The 21,048-nt window shown below is 44.6% G+C and overlaps 1 protein-coding gene across 21 annotated transcripts in view; it reads right to left on the reverse strand.

The window, feature by feature from the left end:
* Positions 1-21,048, reverse strand: part of NRXN3 (neurexin 3) — a 705,883-nt gene that overhangs the window by 160,447 nt on the left and 524,388 nt on the right. For all 21 annotated transcript variants that reach the window (XR_011024153.1, XR_011024152.1, XR_011024151.1 and 18 more), the window contains one exon: positions 7,377-7,558. Coding sequence is in view for 18 of the 21 variants with exons in the window: in XM_068254465.1 (XP_068110566.1) it covers positions 7,377-7,558 (182 nt within the window). In the remaining 3 variants the exon portion in view is untranslated. The remainder of the gene's footprint in view (positions 1-7,376; positions 7,559-21,048) is intronic.

Below are 21,048 nucleotides of genomic sequence, written 5' to 3' on the forward strand. Positions count from 1 at the left end.
TCGTAGCCCCCCATTTCCATGGAGTCTCCCGTAGGCAGCCCACCTTCATACTACAGCTCCCGAAGGTCTCGTCTTCTCCTCTCTCCCGTCTGTCGCTCTGAGCGACATCTGCACCAGCTCTGGGTGCCTGACAGCAGATTCCCCTCCCGTCATCCGAGACGGCAGAAAGGACGGCAGAAACGTCCCCTGGAGCAGAGTGAATCAGGCGGGGAAAGGTTGCTGTGTCTCACCAGGCTCCGAACAGATGCTTTCCCGTGTATAAATCATACGCAGTGCAGAAGGCTCATAATTAGGAAATGCATAATGACACATAAATTACCACAACACTGTGTACAGCGAGAGGGAAAGATTTTCTGCAGACCTCAACAGGGCCAAGAGCAACTCCGTCCAACCAGACCCCACACTGGAGACGACCTGAATATGCTTCTGTTAAACGCTATGCTTAGAACGGTACTTCTGCAACATGACCAGCCTCCAGACACGTGGCCTGAGCAGTGGACACGTCCATCACGCAATTCTATCACACGTCATACAAAGATCGCTACATACAAAACGTGACCTCAGCACTGGGCATATCTACCACGCAGTTCTGTCACATATCATACAAAGGGCCTGATTCACTAACCGATGCTAACCTAGTTAGCACGCCTAAAGGCTTTGGGCGTGCTAACTAGGGTGCTAAGTACCAAGCTGAATCAGATCACGTGCAAAGTACCGCACGCAAAGTTTTTGCTTTGCTGATTCAGGCCGGTGCGCGCAAAACTTTGCATCGGGTGCGACGAAAATGGCACATCCGATGTGCCTATAACGGCGCATTAGGTGCATCCTAAACTTCGCACCCATGCGCCATTTAGGGTGCATCTAATGCGCCGTTATAGGCGCCTCGGGTACGCCGTTTTTCGGCACATCCAATGCGTCGTTTCGCGTGCACCGGCCTTTGCGCGCGCAGTTTTGCACGCGACCACTAATTAGCGCGCGCAAAGGATTTTTAAGCGTGATAAGGGGATTTTCACAAGCGTGCTAACAGTTAGCACCGCTTTGTGAATCAAGCCCATAGAGTACTACACCCCAAACGTGACCTCAGCACTGGACACGCCCATCACACAATTGTGTCACACGTCATGCATAGAGGGTTCCCCCCCTAAACGTGACCTGAGCACTGGACATGCCCATCACGCAGTTCCGTCACACGTCATACATAGAGCGCTATACCCAAAACGTGACCTGAGCACTGGACATGCCCATCACGCAATTCTGTCACACGTCATACATAGAACGCTATACCCAAAACGTGACCTGAGCACTGGACATGTCTATCACGCAGTTCCGTCACACGTCATACATAGAGCACTACACCCCAAACGTGAACTCAGCACTGGATGTTCTAATCAAATAGCTGCTCTAGATATTTCTAAGGTACCACTTACACTCATTGGAAAGGAAGATTTTTCTGGAGGAATATGGCGGAGTATAGAAGTACCAGGCAGGAGAGGAACCATGAAGAATTGTTCAGTGAGTTGGCCGTAGCCAGTGACCCGGATGGAGGTAGTAAATTACCATCAGTGAAATGACTGTCTGAAGAACGCAGTACCACCAGACAGACGCAGCAGCAGATAATGGAAGGGTTTCCCATGTAAGATCTGGGTTACTGGCTCATGCTGTGGTTCTTCGCACATGAGTAAGACCTCACACGTCACCTCATCACAGACATTGTTCTCTCTTTTCAGCTTCGCAATACCATGCTGGTTTCCAAGATGTGAGACAAACTCTGGAAGCAGGAAGCTTAGTTTCAAGAGCAAAGCCGAGTCCACCGCTAGTTACGTTCCCTGAGCTAACGGTTTACTTTCAAAATCATGGCACATCCAGAATATTCATTGCCCTGAACTGCCCACGTATGAATCGCTAAGAGGAGACCCTGAGGGGATTTACAAGGAAAAGGACATTCACTACTTATGTCAACTGGAAAGCAAAAAGACCACCAACAAAACGTGTGTTTATGGTGTTGCGTGTGCATAGCTGAGGCAGGTAGGATGAACACTCACATATATATATACTGTACATATATACACATATACACACATACATACATACATATATACATACATATATACATACATACATACATATACATATATACATCTGCGTCTATAGGAAGCACTCGCTGGGCTGTTTATTTGTACAGGCTGCAGATAATGGGGGGTTATTATGGTGTATGTGTACAGGCAATGGGGAAGGGGAGGGAAGATTACAGTGATGTGATTGTGCAGGTTGTACAGGTACAGTTAATGTCAAAATGGGTACAACTAAAGATTTGAGTGACTGATTGTTGGTGCAGAGCAGAAGAGCTCGGTGAAGAGCTGGTGCTTGCATCTCTGAAACGACAACTCTTTTAGGATTTTCTCGCTCTCGGGTGTTAAGAGAGTGGCAGTTGAGTTCGACCAATAAGGACTATTCTGGTTGAAAAAGGCTGGTGAATGAGAGAGGCGAGTAGCATGCATAGTCCGCAGCACAACAAATTACAGCTGTATTCAATGCAGGTGCATCTCAAAGTAGAGGCCTGCTCGGGTCTAATTTTCCAGACCCGCAGCCCAGCTACCCAGACTCGACCCGCAACACGATTAAATCCAAACGTGTACCCGAACAAGACCCGCATTTCGGGTTACCCACAAATACCCGACCTGATGCCCTGTGCAAGTCTGAATTTTTCAGACCCGCAGCTCCGCACCCCGCTTTCTGGTGAATCTGGTACCCGCACCCGACCCACTACCCACACCCGACCCCAACCCGATAAAAATCAAAACAGGTACCCAAACGTGACCCCCATTTCAGCTAACCTGCAGGTACCCAATGCAGGCCTCTATCACAAAGCATATCCCAACGCACAAGAAGATGGACTTTGCAAAGGATGGGCTTTAGCAGCAGGAGAACATCAAGAGTGCCTTTGGTATCACAGAAAAATAGGAAAAAGGAGAAAGACTCTCAAATTGGTTTGAGGAACATCAATCTGCGTTTAACCTGCTTCCATGGCCAGCTCAGTGCCCTGACCTCAATCTTATTGAGCATTTGTGGGACGAAGTTGAAAGGTCACTTCAAAGCTTGGAAATGACACCATCCAATCTGACCCAGCTTAGAGCTGCCATTATATCATTCTGGGCCAACATTCCTCAGCAATGGTATCAGCATCTTGTTACCAAGAAGAATATAGGCTGTGATCAGAGCTAAAGGTGGACCAACTCGTTATTAGAGGGTGGCTCTAATTTTCAACCCAGTGTATAGGTTCACCTGTGTCTGTAGGAAGCGGTTGCTGGGCTGTGTATGTGTACAGGCTGCAAGTAATGGGGGAAGGGGAGAGGGGGGATTATGGTGATTGTATAGGTCGGATTATGGTGATGTATATGTACGTACACCTCTCCCATAAGGCGGTGTCTATAGGAAGCAGTCATTAGGCTGCAGGTAATCGGGGAGGGGGGGATTATGGTGACTGTATAGGTGAGTGTATGTGTACATACGCCACTCCCGTGAGGCGGTGTCTATAGGAAGCCGTCACCAGGCTGCAGGTAATCGGGGAGGGGGGATTATGGTGACTGTATAGGTGAGTGTATATGTACGTACACCTCTCCCATAAGGCGGTGTCTATAGGAAGCGGTCACCAGGCTGCAGGTAATGGGGGTTTATGATGATTGTATAGGCGGGTGTATATGTACGTACACCTCTCCCATAAGGCGATGTCTATAGGAAGCAGTCACCAGGCTTCGCGGTGTGTCACAGACAGGCGTCCCCAGCTTCATATCACGCATGAACAACCAATGTCAGGAGTGAGACAAGCTGGAAGCGCCACGAAGCAGCCATTAATCTTCCTCAGGAGGAGAGAGTGGGCTGCGAGAAATACAACGCAACATCTGTTCCATTGCCGAGCCTGTCACATCTGTCCCCTAACATGCCCTCCGCATGGGCCCCGCCACCTACACACTGACAGCCTCCTAAATTAACACTGGACGGCCAGACTTACTGCACACAATACATGCGTGACGCCGGGATGGACAGGCGGGAAGAGACCACACCCACAATCATCATGTCAGAGCCTGGAGAAAGCCAAACATCCAATATACACAATAATATCCAATATACACAATCATTTCTTGTATTCAATTACTGAGATCTCTGCAGTCCTAACTTCCCAGCTCTGCTCCCCTCCTGTACCGTTTACCAAATGCGTCCTTTCCCCCTACTGGATTCCCTATCTCTCAAGGACTCCATTACAGAGATCTCCACGCTCCTCACTTCCCAGCTCTGCCTATCCACTGACCCATTACCAAACATTCCCCCTCCCTGATTGATATTCCTGGTCCTTTGGGACTCTGTGGCTGAGATCTTTGCATCCCTGACTTCCCAGCTCTACACACCTGCAGCACCCATGACTAAGGCCTCTATGAGAGGAGATGACGAGACAGGAGACAAAGGAGGGGATCCTGAGATGTGTGGGGACAGAACCAAGAACTATAGCAAGATGGTTTCCCTCTGGAACATTTTATTGTCTGTTTTATATGGAGGACATGGGTGGGAACATCCAAGATGTTTGGTAACGCAGCCAAGATCAGCAGAGGGAGGCATGGCTAGGCTGCTCTTATAACGTAATACCTGCTGGACAGAGAGGTTATTGTGTAATATACTTCTGATTACAATGGTGATATTCTGCACAAAACCTCTCCAGGGACTGAGGTAGGCAAGGTCCCTGCACCTGGCTGACATCACTTCCTCTACTCCCTTTAACTGGCTGACATCACTTCCTCTACTCCCTGCACCTGGCTGACATCACTTCCTCTGCTCCATACACCTGGCTGACCACTTCCTTTGCTCCCTGCACCTGGCTGACATCACTTCCTCTGCTCCCTGCACCTGGCTGACATCACTTCCTCTGCTCCCTGTAACTGGCTGACATTTCCTCTACTCCCTGCACCTGGCTGACATCATTTCCTCTACTCCCTGTAACTGGCTGACATTTCCTCTACTCCTTGCACCTGGAAGGCATCACTTCCTCTACTCGCTGTACCTGGCAAACATCACTTCCTCTACTCCCTGCACCAGACCATAAGGAACTATGCTACACAAGCATTTAAAACTATATTGAAGTGCACAAACGTTGCAGCTCTCCTGCACACTGTGTGCAGTGACACAGTATCGGGAATGATGAGCAGGGAGTGAAAGTTCCTAAGGACGGACTGACAGGAAGGGAACAGCCACTTCCTCCCCGCCTATAATTGATGTTTTGCTCAGTCGAATACTCGGTTCAGGGGTACTACCCCTGACATCCCAATTCTTTGCCCTGCAAAACAGATTGTTTTAGATGGAAGCAGAGTGGTGCAGCGGAAGCGTGTTGGGCCCAAAATCCAGAGGTTGATGGATCGAAACCATCCTCTGCTAGGTGCACAGATTGTTTTAAAACATCAGTTTTGCAGGAAGTGGTTAAAGATTAGGTCAAAAGAGCTGAAGCAGGCTGTGTGCGCGGGGCTGTAGATCATGGTTTATAAGGTAAGTGGGTGGGGCGGAGACAGCACAGCAAGGACAGCAGTAGCTCGGGAAGCCATGCAGGAAGTGGCTGTTAGATGGGCTCCTGAACAGGAAGTTTAGAAGAGACCTTTGATCAGCCAATCCAGAAGTACCTGAAGCATAGGGGAAGTTGCGCAAGCTTCCTTCCTACCTTCCCTCCTTGCAAAGGGTAAATATACCATATCAACATACACCCATCTAAATACAGATTTTTTTTTCCTTCAAAATTCTCCCAAAAACCAGTGAGAAGCAAACACTGAGGATTTATCAGACACAGGTGATGAGGAGATAAAAAATGGAATGATTTAGCCCAGAGGGGTGAGTCCATTCCTTTTCTTGTCACTTACTCCAAAAATAAGGCTACAGAAGCAAGGTCAGGCTGAGGGAAAGAGGACACTCATACAGCAATTCCTACATCAACATTTTAGGATAACATGAAAAACATTCTAATAATAGATTTCACAATGATTTAAATATATTTCACACTAACCACACAGGAAGCAATACTGTCTTATTCCTGGGACCATAGCTCCCAACTGTCCCTTTTTCGGAGGGACAGTCCCTTTTTGGGAGCCATGTCCCTCTGTCCCTCTTTCACCCTCATTTGTCCCTCTTTCAGGACTTTGTCCCTCTTTCTATGTAAATATATATATTTCTATACTAAAAATGTGTTTGATTGACTCTAAACTTTATTCCCAACCTTTTAATTGATATATTACTAATTTTAAAATGTTACTATGAAGGAAAATGAACCAGGATAGAAAGGACCAGTGTGGTTTGAATTATAAAACAGCATATGTTTCTTATGAAATCTTTATGGTATGCATGACTAGAGGCGTGGCAAGGACGTGGTTAGGGGTGTGGCAGGGGCGTGGCTTAAGTGTCCCTTTTTCTCATCTCAAAAAGTTGGGAGGTATGTGGGACTACAACTAAACCTGAACCTGAACAAGACAATCTGAAAGTAATGATGCTGATTGGTGCCTACTGCTGTCCACCTATCCATACAGACTTAAAGGATTCCCGAGGTGACATGTGACATGATGAGATAGACATGGGTATGTACAGTGCCTAGCACACAAATAACTATGTGGTGTTCCTTTTTTTTCTTTCTCTGCCTGAAAGAGTTAAATATCAGGTATGTAAGTGGCTGACTCAGACAGGAAGTGACTACAGTGTGACCCTCACTGATAAGAAATTCCAACTATAAAACACTTTCCTAGCAGAAAATGGTTTCTGAGAGCAGGAAAGAGATAAAAGGGGTCATAAATTGTAGCTCTGGCATACTACAATGAATGTGTCATTGAGCAAAAACAAAACAGTCAAAACTTAAAAAGTAGATTTAAACATAAAATAAAACTGTGGAATGTCTTAAAAAGTCATTTTTAGGAGAAGGAAGATAGATACAATCATTAATTGCATTACTTTATTTTATCCTCGGGTGTCCTTTAAGACCTCATGCTTAAGAGGTCTTGCCCACCACCTTACTTCTGTGACTAACAAGTCCCGCCTCCTCATGTGGTCACATGGCTTCCACTGCAGTAAACACAGAGCTATGTAGCCTGGCACCTATTGGTTTTCTTGCTTTGGGAGTCACATGGTCACACCTTAGTAACACGCCCACCAGCTTAATCCAGTGAGGACAGGAAGCGAGCTGCATGGCATTGGAGGCACATTTGGCCCATGCTGCAGCAGATATTTGTACTCGCTTCTAAATGCAGTTTATGTTCACTGATTACTGTTGTAGAGTCAGCAGCCACTATTTAGCCAAGCCTATTACTAGGCAGACCCTCTCTAGCTGTGGAGAAGGGGGGGGGGGGGGGAGCACTTACTATGTGCATCTGCAGGTAGTCCATAAGGCCGGGCGCGCTGTCAATGCGCACCAGGATCCCGTCTTTCACCGTCGTGCTGAAGCCCACGGCCAGGCGGTCCGTGCGGGTGCTGGGCCGGTCGTTATGAGGCCAGGTATAGAGGATCAGACCACCGCTCTTCCCAAAGATGTATGTAGCCCCCGCTGCAAGAGAAAAGATAGGGAACATTGTCAGATGGGGGAAGGATTATCTCATAAACCAATCGCCATACAATCGCAAGGAGACTACAGAGAGAAGTCAGAGCCACCATTTGTTTCTTTATGATTTGTAAAACATGAACTCTATACAGGCTTACACACCTCTCCTGTCTGCTCGATTCATTCAGCTTGCTTCCCGCTCCTCCTCTGCTGTCCTCTCTGTCAAGCTCTTCATTGGCTGGATCCAGTTCAAACGCTTAACCCTAACCTACAAAGCTCTCCACAATCTCTCTCCCCTGTACATCTCCTCACTAGTATCACTCACTACTAGTATCCAGATACCAACTCCAGGGCCGACGCTACCATAAAGGCAAAGGGGGCAATTTCCCCAGGGCCCCAGAGCTTGTAGGGGCCCCCAGTGGCTACAAGAGGAAAAAAAATGTTTTCAAAAAGACCTTATAGTTTTTGAGAAAATCGATTTTAAAGTTTCAAAGGAAAAAAAATACACATTTAAAAACCTGCCGACTTTAATGGTTAATAGCAAATCCACCTTAAATGCTAGAAACTCTAAATTTGCAGGATATGTTAAGGAGATCATTGGGAATAAGAGGAAAAACAATTTTTCAAAAAAAAACCTTATAGTTTTTGAGAAAATCGATTTTAAAGTTTTGAAGGAAAAAAGTATACTTTTAAATGCGGTAAATGTCACTTTTAGTAGCAAACCTAACGGTAGTGTAATATTACATGCATCAAAAGAAAGAGCAATAAATTTCCTGATGGGGTTTCCAGGGGGTCCATACGCAGCCGCAGCGCTTTGGCCAGGGATCGCTATACAGACGCAATATGGCTGCATGAAGATCCCTGGCATTTTTTACTATTTTCCCAATTTTTTTTTTATGTTTCGAGTGTGGGAATTTACAAAAAAAAATTATGTGGGGCCCCCCCTCCTGAAACTTTTTAACCCCTTGTTCCCCATGCAGGCTGGGGTAGCCAGAATGTGGAGCTCCGACCGATTGGGGCTTCACACCCTGACTATACCAGCTGCAAAAAAGGTCCCTTAATGCCGATTTTTGTTCCGGGGGATCTGTTGGGGGCCCCCCAGGTTTATTTTGCCCTGGGGCCCCATTGTTGCTTAAACCGGCCCTGACCAACTCAATCACAATCTCACATCTGCACATGACAAACTCGGACCTCCCAACAGCACAATAACAAGGCTGATACTGAAGGGAGCTCTAACATTATTGTTCTGATGAGATCCATAGCATGTTGCTCATATTGAAGGTGGACATCAACTGAGCCACAGGTCTTTGTCTATCCTCTGTTTAAACACTTAATGACAAGCTGACTTTTAAAAACGTCCTGCTAGAGCCTCTTAACGGCTCCAGGACGTTTTTATAAGTCAAACAGTCACTGTGTGCGTGCGCGCTCCCGAGAGCCTGCGCGTGAAAATAGTGGGGGGGGGGGGGAAACATCGAAAAAGTACACCTTTATTTCCAAATAATATATTGTCACCATACTTTGTACTAAAGACATAATTAAAATCTTGTGATAACCAGGACAAATAGGCAGATAAAATGTGTGGGTTTTATGTACAGTAGCAGTGTTTATATTAAAACTATAGGGGATGAAATTGGAGAAATGGTGTATTTTTTCATTTTTTTTCCTTGCATTTCCCTGTAAAATGCATAGAAAATAAAGTAATTACTGAAAACAAATATCAACCCCAAAAAGCCCAATTGGTGGTGAAAAAAACAAGATATAGATCATTTCATTGTGATTAGTAGTGATTAAGCTATTGGCAAATGAAAGGGATGAGCACTGAAAGGGGAAAATCGCTCTGGTCCATTAGGGTAAAAACGCCTTTGGGGTGAAGTAGTTAAAGTAAACCAGAGACCTGCAAATGTAAAGAGGTTTTACTTACCCGGGGCATCCTCTAACACCATAAGCACGGATGCGTCCCTCACTGTCCTCCCACAGTCCTCAGTTTAGTGGCAATCACTCCCGGTAACTGGCTCAGTCGCATCAGTCCGGGTCAATTGTGCGGGAGGTCCGAGCATGCGCAGAAGACCCAGACTGAACCAGTTACCGGGGATGATTGTGGACGAACTGAGGACTGTGGGAGGACAGCGAGGGGCTAATCAGTGCTTAAGGGGCTGGAGGAAGCCCCGGGTAAGTAAAACAACTTTACATTTGCAGGTCTCTGGTACACTTTAACACACGTTAGTGTTTACAACTATAGGCAAAATATCCATTTCAAGATAGAATATACTTGTTTCTGTTCACGGTGTGAGACTGTGGATGTCTATTCTCGATTTTGTATATCATTGCATTATGCTTATAGTGGTATTAAAGTTCAGCAACTGAGCCATGTCTGTCTTTTCTCTGTTTGAAACAGATGCTTTTGGCTGCACCAGTCTGCATTTCCACCGCTAAACACAGGTAACACCTGCAGAGCAACTACCCCCAGCCAGGACCCTGTGGGGCAATTCACATGCTGGGGCCTGCAGAGGAACTACCCCAGACAGGACCCTGTGGGGCAATTCACATGCTGGGGCCTGCAGAGGAACTACCCCCAGCCAGGACCCTGTGGGGCAATTCATATGCTCAGGCCAGCAAAGGAACTATTCCCAGCCAGGGCCCTGTGGGGCAATTCATATGTTCGGGCCTGCAGAGGAACTATTCCCAGCCAGGGCCCTGTGGGGCAGTTTATATGTTCGGGCCTGTAGCGGAACTACCCCCAGACGGGACCGTGTGGGGCAATTCATATGTTCGGGCCTGTAGCGGAACTACCCCCAGCCGGGACCCTGTGGGGCAATTCATATGTTCGGGCCTGTAGAGGAACTACCCCCAGCCGGGACCCTGTAGGGCAATTCATATGTTCGGCCTGTAGCAGAACTACCCCCAGTTGGGACCCTGTAGGGCAATTCATATGTTCGGGCCTGTAGAGGACCTACCCCCAGCCAGGACCGTGTGGGGCAATTCATATGTTCGGGCCTGTAGAGGAACTACCCCCAGCCGGGAACCTGTAGGGCAATTCATATGTTCGGGCCTGTAGCAGAACTACCACCAGCCGGGACCCTATAGGGCAATTCATATGTTTGGGCCTGTAGCGGAACTACCCCCAGCCGGGACCCTGTGAGGCAATTCATATGTTCGGGCCTGTAGAGGAACTACCCCCAGCCGGGACCCTGTGGGGCAATTCATATGTTCGGGCCTGTAGAGGAACTACCCCCAGCCGGGACCCTGTGAGGCAATTCATATGTTCGGGCCTGTAGAGGAACTACCCCCAGCCGGGACCCTGTGAGGCAATTCATATGTTCGGGCCTGCAGAGGAACTACCCCCAGCCGGGACCCTGTGGGGCAATTCATATGTTCGGGCCTGTAGAGGAACTACCCCCAGCCGGGACCCTGTGGGGCAATTCATATGTTTGGGCCTGCAGACATACTAATCCTACACGCGTGGCAGGGGAGGGACAGACAGCAGTAAAGCTCCTATTCATTCTGTAATCCTGCAGCTCAGGAAGATAATGGCCCCGGTGTCACTATATTGTCACCAGGAACCGCTCATCCCCAATTCTGGACAACACGATTAGAGATGGCGAGTGTTAACCCCGCCATGCCCAGAGGCAATTTTGGGAGAAAGTCAGATTTCTGTTCGTATGGCTGAGAGATTGGAGGCAGGCGGGGATCCAGCGCTAATCCTTCCAGAAGTGGATTATCCAGACTGCCCGCCGAGCAGAAATGTACTGACTTTCCAGAGCGTTCCCCCTCCCCCACCCACAAGACGAGGAGCCGCGGAATACGGGAGCGAACGCCAAACTTTTACCGCAAGATACGGAGGGACTCTGAGGACAAGAGATGCTCATGTGATGGCAATACTGTGGTGTGCATGCAAGTGTCATGACAATTGTGTGCAGCTTGCAACTGGACAGGGGTATAACGATATCAACCGTGACCCCCGCCAGCACAAGGGGGACTAAGGGGGAAGACACCTGTAATTAAGATACACAGAAATTTGTTTCTATGTGAACTAATCAGATACCAGTGCAGACATTACTACAAACCAGTGATCTTCATAACTAGATAGCACTGGGCCCCCCTGCAAAACTTTGGATGTCCCCCTCGCTTTCTGCACAGAGAACCAATGTTATTCAATTGGCTAGTGCACACTTGAATGTGTTTTCCCATGCAGCAGTGAAGCACTGCAGGAGTTTTCTCGAGAACATTGGCTTCTGTGATAAAGCGTGCATGTTTTCACCCATACAGACATACATGGTGTGCAGCAAACGCATACAGAAAACCGACAGATGAGTGTGCTCCTAGCCTCAGCCTATTACACTCACTCTGTCCATCTCTGTTGGAGCAGAACTGGCTCTGAAGACTTCTTCAGCATCACTAAAGTACAGAGCACATGGGAAGGGGGTAGAGAGGTTGGGGGCTGGGTGTTGTACACAAAACCCTGCTGAAAACTGAATAGGGGCTGTCTACAAATCTTTGTCTGCTAAACTTTGTACAATTCATTAACAGTGGCTGAGCAGATGCAGTCATTAGAACTATTGTGCAGAGAGCAGAAAGCCTTTTCTCTACCTTCTCGAGACTCCTCAAGCATCACTACAGTACACAGCACTTGGGGGGGGGGGGGGGGTAGAAAGGCTAGGGGTAGAGCAGTGCTGTACACAAGACCCGGCTGAACACTGAATAGGGACTGTCTACAAATCTTTGTACTTAGTATAATTCCTTATCAGTGGCTGAGCACATGCAGTCATTAGAACAATTGTGCAGAGAGCAGAATTTTTTTTCTCTCTGTAGTCAGTCTCTCAGGACAGGGAAAAGAAACTTCTCCCCCCATGGGGCCCCTGCGGCTTCTGGGCCCCCCTGCGGCTGCATCCCTTTCAGGGTCTATTGTTACGCCCTTGCTTCGTATGAAAACAAACGGTAAATAAACGCCGGTCCGTTGTGCATCCAGCAGGCATATACATGTGTAAGAATTATAGTGACCAGAAGTCTCACTTCCTTTTTTTTTTTTTTTTTTTTTTTTTTTTTTTTTTTTTTTCTTCTTTTTACAGACAATCAGCTTATTCCGTTTCATAACGGGGCCCAAGCTATATAAAATCAGCTTCATCAGCGTGCTCTTTCGCTTGGGCCAACTTTGCATCATAGTCTGCTTAAGTGTTTATTTATAAATATTCATATTTTAGACCAATTAATACATGCATTATTATAAGTCAAATCAAACAAGAAAAAAAGAAGTAAAGACGAAGAAAAAAGAGAAAAGAAAAAACAAAAAAAAAAAAAAAAAAAAAAAGAAAAAAAAAGAAGCAAACAAAGGCCAACAGACAAACATAGACATACAAGAAATAACAAAAAAGGCAACCATCAGTCACAGCTCAGACAGTGTAGTAATATTCTAACTGCATAATTGTACCCCCTTGATATCTCTCTATTAGCAAAACACAATTATCCCTCCAGAACTATTTTTCCTGTATGGAGGACCATAATCCGCAGACATTTACGGGAGAATCCGAATGATCATCCAGCATATCTGCATCATTACTTTCTTCCAATCTTAAATAGAATGATACCCTATCCCTCCATTCCTTCAGGCTAGGCATAGTTAGCGTTTTCCATTGTTCTGCAATCATCTTTCGCGCTACCAGTAATGCAAGATTCACAAGTTTACACATGGCGTCATCTTCTATACCATTGCCCCTATCCTTTCCGCAGCCAAATAATGCCGTAAATATAGTGATGTCAAGATTGAGATCAAAATATTCATTAATATACTTAAAAATGTAATTCCAAAACTGGTGAGTTTTTGGACAGTAGAACCACATATGATTGTAATTCGGTACAGGGTCTTTACATCTCCAACAGACATTTGCCGAGTTTTCTACTCCTTTTTTAAATCTGTTTGGGGTGTGATACCATTGCATCACCAGTTTGTATTGGATTAATTGGCATGCAGGTATTTTTGAGGACCATATTCTATCTAAGATATGTTTCCATTCCTGATCACTTATCGATGTCTTAAGGTCGCGCTCCCACCTATTAAGAATAGGCAGACGCTCGGCTTCTTCCCCCTTTTGAAGAATATCATAGATCTTAGATACCACTTTAGGAGGAACTATCTTCTTGATAAACCAGTCTTCTAATTCATTTGGTGGGGATCGTAACTCGCCAAATTCTTTTTTTAAACTGCCCAATATGCTTCGTGCTTGGGCCATAAAAAAGGCCTCCAGAGGATCTCTATGAACTTGGATAGACGACCCCTCTGCCGTGTTTGATTCAACCAATTGGGTCAGCTCACCAAGAGTGGAGCTCTCTGTCAAACCTAGTCTGGATAGCCATACCCTGTCTCTGAGTTGCGGTATTCCTAAGCTTTGCAGGGATAAAATTGGAGATATCCTCATAGCACCCTTTTTGGGTCTAATATGGTTGTAAAGCGCAATTATAGTTGGTTTTATTAAAGGATGTGAAATACATTTAGAAAATGTATATAATATTTTAGGGTTCCAAGAGGATACAATGTTATTATCGATCCATCCTAGCTCCAATTTAGACCATATATTTGTCGGATCATCCAATCGCCAGGCCAGAACCCTACTCAGATGGACAGCTAGGTAGTAATTGTATAAATCAGGAGCTCCTAAACCTCCATGATGTTTATCCTTTGTTAAAGTTCTGTAACAAATTCTAGCTTTTTTTTTGTGCCATATGAATTCCTGAAATAATCTGTGGCAGTCTTTAAACCACAGTTTTGGAACCGAAATCGGTAGATTCTGAAATAGAAACATCATTCTGGGTGTTATCATCATCTGGATGATGGCTACCCTGCCTATACTGTTGAAACAGGGTCGATCCCAATTGTTTAAAAGCGCTCTGCACTCAGAAATCATACTCCCATAATTGAGATGGAAAAGATTATTCAGATTCTTGTCAATCTTTATTCCAAGATATTTCACAAACTTATTATTCCAACCCACGCTAAATCTACCACTTATAAGTTTTTTTGTTGCAGGAGTACAATTTAGATCCAAAACTACTGTTTTACCAGAATTGATCTTAAATCCCGATATCTTGCCAAAACTCAGAACATGCTCCATGGCGCTAAGAAAAGAGTTACTCGGATCAGTAAGCAACAACATTAAGTCGTCAGCATATGCCAGGACTTTGACTGTCATATGGTTCTGGACCAGTCCATGGATCGTGTCGTCTCTCTGGACTAATTGAATCAATACCTCTATAACCAAATTGAAAAGGTACGAAGATAGAGGACAGCCCTGGCGGACTCCCCTAGAAACCGGAAATTCCTCAGAAGGGAAACCGTTAGTCTTCACAAATGCATACTGGTTCAAGTACAATTTTTGTATGCGTTCTATCAAGTTTACCCCCAGACCGTATTCTCTCAGAGCCGTAAATAAAAAATCCCTGGAAACCATATCGAAAGCCTTTTCGGCATCCAGACTTACCAGGACAGCTTCTGTATGAGTATTCTGGCAACTGTAAATAAAACTGCAGATGGCATAGATATTATCTCGAGAATGTTTGCCTTTCCGAAAACCAGATTGCTGCCCCCCCAAAATTGATTCCATTATTGCTTCTAATCTAGATGCAAGAATTTTGGAATATATCTTAACATCGATATTAATAATCGAAATTGGGCGATAGCCTTCACAAACTGACCTCGGTTTTCCCTCCTTATGTAACACAGAGATAGCCGCGGTATTTGTAGAATGAGAAAACGTAACTGATGTAAGATTATCATTCGTCATAATGCAGAATGGTTCGGCTAAATCTTTAGAGAATCTTTTATAAAATTCTGCTGTAAATCCATCAGGACCAGGGCTTTTGTTATTCTCCAGACTCGACACTATATCAAGGAATTCCTGGCTGTTTATAGGAGAGTCTAGATTTTCAATATCCTCTTCCTTGACCTGAGTAAGACTCACTGATTTAAATAATTCAGTAACTAGATTCTCTGCAACAGGAGGGTCTCTTGTATACAGCTTACTATAATAGTTGTAAAAAGTATTAGCTATATCTTGGGTGCTATTTGCCCAACTGCCATTCGGTTTTAGAATTTTTTCAATAAATTTCTCTGCTTTTTCCCGGCGAAGATGTTCTGCCATAAACTTCCCAGGTCTGTTAAGGCCAATTGCATACAATTTTTGAGACTTATTATATATATTAACACATTTTTTATTGAGAAGGCCATTTAATTCTTCCCTTGACCTAATCAGTTCATCATAAATTTTCACCGAACCATGGCATTTATGCTCGAATTCCAGAATTTTTATAGATTCCAGAAGTTTTTGTATATTGCTGTTCCTTTCCCTATGCTTTCTACAACTATGTTTTATGAAAACCCCTCTTAGGACACATTTTAGTGTGTCCCACAGAGTGGCCTCACTCATTCCAGGAGATCTATTCTCCTTGTAAAAATTACTTATTGTAATTTCAATATCCTTTAAAACTTCCATATCACTAAGCAATTCATTATTGAGTTTCCAGTTATATATTCTAGTTGAAGCCATATTTAATTTTATATGGATAGAGACCGGGGCATGATCCGAAAATGTAAACCTACCAATCTCGGAGTCATAAAAGTCGTCTATCTGATCTTGATTCACAAGAAACAAATCCAATCTGGTATAAGTATCATGAACCCTAGAATAGAAGGAATAATCTCTATTGTTACCATTTAACACTCTCCAAATATCAATAAGCTTATTAGAGTTTAACGTTTTTAAAAGCCTGTTCCGGTTTCTAGAGGAGATAGCAGACCCTCCCTTAGAACTATCAATACTTGGGTCCATTACCATATTAAAGTCTCCGCCTATGATCAATTGGCCCTTCCCCAATTCCTCAATCTTACGAAGGCTGTTACAAATAAAATCTACTTGACCAGAGTTTGGTGCATAAAGATTGGCCAAAGTTAGATTACAACCATCAATCTTCACCACCAAGATTAATAATCGGGCCTTTTCATCCGAGTATGAATTCATTATCTCAATATCTAGTCTGGAGTTCATTAAAATAGCTACTCCTGCCGACTTCCTTTCTCTGCTTGAATTCATCACCCATCTATACTCTTTATTTCCAAGAAAGGGGATTTTATTTTCCCTAAAATGGGTTTCCTGTAAAAAGGCAACATCAACTTTATTTTTTTTTAGTTCATAAATTACTCGAGTTCTTTTCTGTCCCGAGTTCGCTCCCTTAATATTATAAGTTATTACTTTAATGGAATTAGACATTTAAAAAAGACGAAAGAAGTTAAGCCCTAGGAATGGATAAGATCCATTAAGTAACCTGTGAGGGAGATACACATAATCTTCCACAGTGCCTTCATTTACTACACTAATCTGTTCATTATTCATTAAAATCTGCAATAATAATGTCCCGACAGTTGCTAAATTAACAATGACAACAAGCAAGATACGGAGGGACTCTGAGGACAAGAGATGCTCATGTGATGGCAATACTGTGGTGTGCATGCAAGTGTCATGACAATTGTGTGCAGCTTGCAACTGGACAGGGGTATAACGATATCAACCGTGACCCCCGCCAGCACAAGGGGGACTAAGGGGGAAGACACCTGTAATTAAGATACACAGAAATTTGTTTCTATGTGAACTAATCAGATACCAGTGCAGACATTACTACAAACCAGTGATCTTCATAACTAGATAGCACTGGGCCCCCCTGCAAAACTTTGGATGTCCCCCTCGCTTTCTGCACAGAGAACCAATGTTATTCAATTGGCTAGTGCACACTTGAATGTGTTTTCCCATGCAGCAGTGAAGCACTGCAGGAGTTTTCTCGAGAACATTGGCTTCTGTGATAAAGCGTGCATGTTTTCACCCATACAGACATACATGGTGTGCAGCAAACGCATACAGAAAACCGACAGATGAGTGTGCTCCTAGCCTCAGCCTATTACACTCACTCTGTCCATCTCTGTTGGAGCAGAACTGGCTCTGAAGACTTCTTCAGCATCACTAAAGTACAGAGCACATGGGAAGGGGGTAGAGAGGTTGGGGGCTGGGTGTTGTACACAAAACCCTGCTGAAAACTGAATAGGGGCTGTCTACAAATCTTTGTCTGCTAAACTTTGTACAATTCATTAACAGTGGCTGAGCAGATGCAGTCATTAGAACTATTGTGCAGAGAGCAGAAAGCCTTTTCTCTACCTTCTCGAGACTCCTCAAGCATCACTACAGTACACAGCACTTGGGGGGGGGGGGGGGGGTAGAAAGGCTAGGGGTAGAGCAGTGCTGTACACAAGACCCGGCTGAACACTGAATAGGGACTGTCTACAAATCTTTGTACTTAGTATAATTCCTTATCAGTGGCTGAGCACATGCAGTCATTAGAACAATTGTGCAGAGAGCAGAATTTTTTTTCTCTCTGTAGTCAGTCTCTCAGGACAGGGAAAAGAAACTTCTCCCCCCATGGGGCCCCTGCGGCTTCTGGGCCCCCCTGCGGCTGCATCCCTTTCAGGGTCTATTGTTACGCCCTTGCTTCGTATGAAAACAAACGGTAAATAAACGCCGGTCCGTTGTGCATCCAGCAGGCATATACATGTGTAAGAATTATAGTGACCAGAAGTCTCACTTCCTACTCAGCATTTTATAGATGTTCACTATGGATAGTCAATGATTATGCAAATGTATGCAGCTTAAAAATATACCAGTCAAACCTCGTAGCGACTTCATTGATCCAATTTCAGACTGCATAAATTTGCATAAAAATCTGCATAATGTTTGCATCGCTTATGTGATGCGGACATGCTGCCACCTAGGTAAGCTCCCTACCCCTGTCCAATACGTTGCAATACAATATATCAGCCACGCCCATTCTGAAAAACAACATTCTGCATAGCTGCTAGTACAGAAGTTTCTCTAGTGGCCGCATTTAAATTGGTGCCTTTCCAAGTATAAGTTTGCATAAATTCTGCTTCACCTTGGAATTGTTCATCACGCATACATAATTTTGGATTTCCGGCAGAATCAACCACTTTGGTCAAATGTCCCAGGAATCTGTGCCGCAAAAATGTCCAATCGATTAAAATTATCAACAACAAAACATTTGTAAAAACGCTTTTCTCCTGCAGGGCCCAAAGTGCATCATACAGACTGGAAAATATCAATTCTATTTTGTAGCAGGATAACAGAGGCGCCAGGTAGAGTAAAATTAATTAAAATCGTTAAAAAAGGGCGAAGTGGGTGGACTCACCTCCCTTCTGGAAGAAATGACCGGACAACGGGCAAGTTACTTGCAGTTTAAAGCAACATTTAATAACAACTCCAAAAGTGCAACGCGTTTCACAGGTAAGAGACCCGCTTCTTCAGGCAAACGATTTTTGGAGGATACACTGTCTGGTCAAGAGCTGGGTATAGCGCCTCTGTCTATTGTTAGAAAGGTAGGGCAGCAGTCAATCGATAGCCCAGATTGGTGCACAGCATCGAGCACTATAACTCTATGGATCGATTAATTTTCAAAAGATCTAAATCTATGTGCTGTGCATGGAAGGAATAGGATTCCACTTAGATCAGATTTCAATCAGAGAGAGAACGATCAACGGGTCACATCAAGTGGTGATCTACAAGTGTGTGCCTGGCCTCGAAGTCCATACCCATGATGCAATTTTTACAACTTTTGTCCTTAGGCCTTCACAAAGGACTAGAGGACATGATCTGCGCATGGAGGAAAAACGTTTCAGCCATTTATTTAGGAAAGGGTTCTTTACAGTAAGAGTGATTAAGATGTGGAATGCATTGCCACAGGAAGTAGTTATGGCAAATTCTATATCTGCATTTAAAGGGGGCTTAGATGCTTTCCTTGCATTGAAAGACACCCATGGCTACAATTACTAGGTAATGCCTAATGATGTTGATCCAGGGATTTTATCCGATTGCCATCTGGAGTCGGGAAGGATTTTTTTCCCTTTTGAGGCTAATTGGACTATGCAAGGGGTTTTCGCCTTCCTCTGGATCAACAGGGATATGTGAGGGAGCAGGCTGGAGTTGTACTTTGTTCTCTGGTTGAACTCGATGGACGTATGTCTTTTTTCAACCCAAATAACTATGTAACTATGATGAATGATCATTTCTGCGATATTGTGTAACTTCATTTAAAGGGAGCCCGAGAGGAGGAGAGGGATATTTCAAGCAATATTAGTTGTCTGGCAGACCTCCTGATCCCGTGTCACTAATATTTTCAGCCATACACCCTGAACAAGCATGCAGCAGATTAGATACTCTAAGTTTTTACTGGATTATCCATATGCTTGTTCCAGGGTTTTGCCTCAGACACTACTTGTGCCAGAAGATCAACAGGGCTGCCAGGCATGGTTTATATGGAAATAAATATGGCAGCCTCCATATCCCGCTCACCTCGGTTCCCTTTAAGGAAAATTCCTTAAACAATATTAAAAGACATTCGACTACCCACGATGATCATTCATATTGAACGACTTTGATGATGAATCCCTGAACAAGCAATCGTTCAGCTCCCCACTTACTTCCGCGCCAATGACAGTGATCATTTCAACTCTTAATTAGGGATGAGCAATGCGATGCAAATACTTCTGAAATTATGTAAATTTTTATGCAAATATATGCAGCTTGAAAAAGCGCCAATCAATTTAAACCTGAGTTTAAAGGGGACTTGAAGTAAGAGGTATACGGAGGCTGCCATATTTATTTCCTTTTAATCAATACCAGTTGCCTGGCAGCCCTGCTGGTCTATTCCTCTGCAGTAGTATCTGAATAACACCAGAAACAAGCATGCAGCTAGTCTTGTCTGACTTTAAAGTCAGAAACACCCGATCTGCTGCATGCTTGTTCAGGGGCTATGGCTAATAGTATTAGAGGCAGAGGATCAGCAGGGCTGCCAGGCAACTGGTATTCCTTAAAAGGAAATAAACATGGCAGCCTCCATATACCTCTCTCTTCAGTTCCCCTTTAAATTGACTGGTCCATTTTCAAACTGCATACATTTGCATAAACCTTTGCATCAACTCGGAACAATTTGCATATCAGTGATCATTCCTACTCTCAATCACGTCTGTTGGTTGTTTCCCTGGTACACGATTGCAGAAGATGGATCGGCAAACGCTTGTTTGTCGTGTTGCTGCAGACCCCCCCCCCCCCCCCCCCCATCCTCTGGTGGGTACATAGCTTTAGAGAGTATTTGGACGGCGTGCAATCATAGATAAACATACATTTACAGACGCACGTCCTCCGTGCACGATAGGGAGGCTTCAAGAGCGGATCCTGAAAATATCGTCACATCGCTTCACGACTTGCCACAACAACTCCCGCCAGATCCATTACTGACAACAATCTGCATAATAAGACGATTCCGTGGCGAACGCTGACTTTATGAAATCGTATTTGTGGTAGACCTATTAGGATTACATATCATCATCATCATCATCATCATCTCTTTCTAGTGGTGTAATGGGATCAGGAATAGGGGGGGGGGGCTCTCAT

Source organism: Hyperolius riggenbachi, chromosome 9 (genome assembly GCF_040937935.1).
Source record: "Hyperolius riggenbachi isolate aHypRig1 chromosome 9, aHypRig1.pri, whole genome shotgun sequence".
Classification (NCBI taxonomy): domain Eukaryota; kingdom Metazoa; phylum Chordata; class Amphibia; order Anura; family Hyperoliidae; genus Hyperolius; species Hyperolius riggenbachi.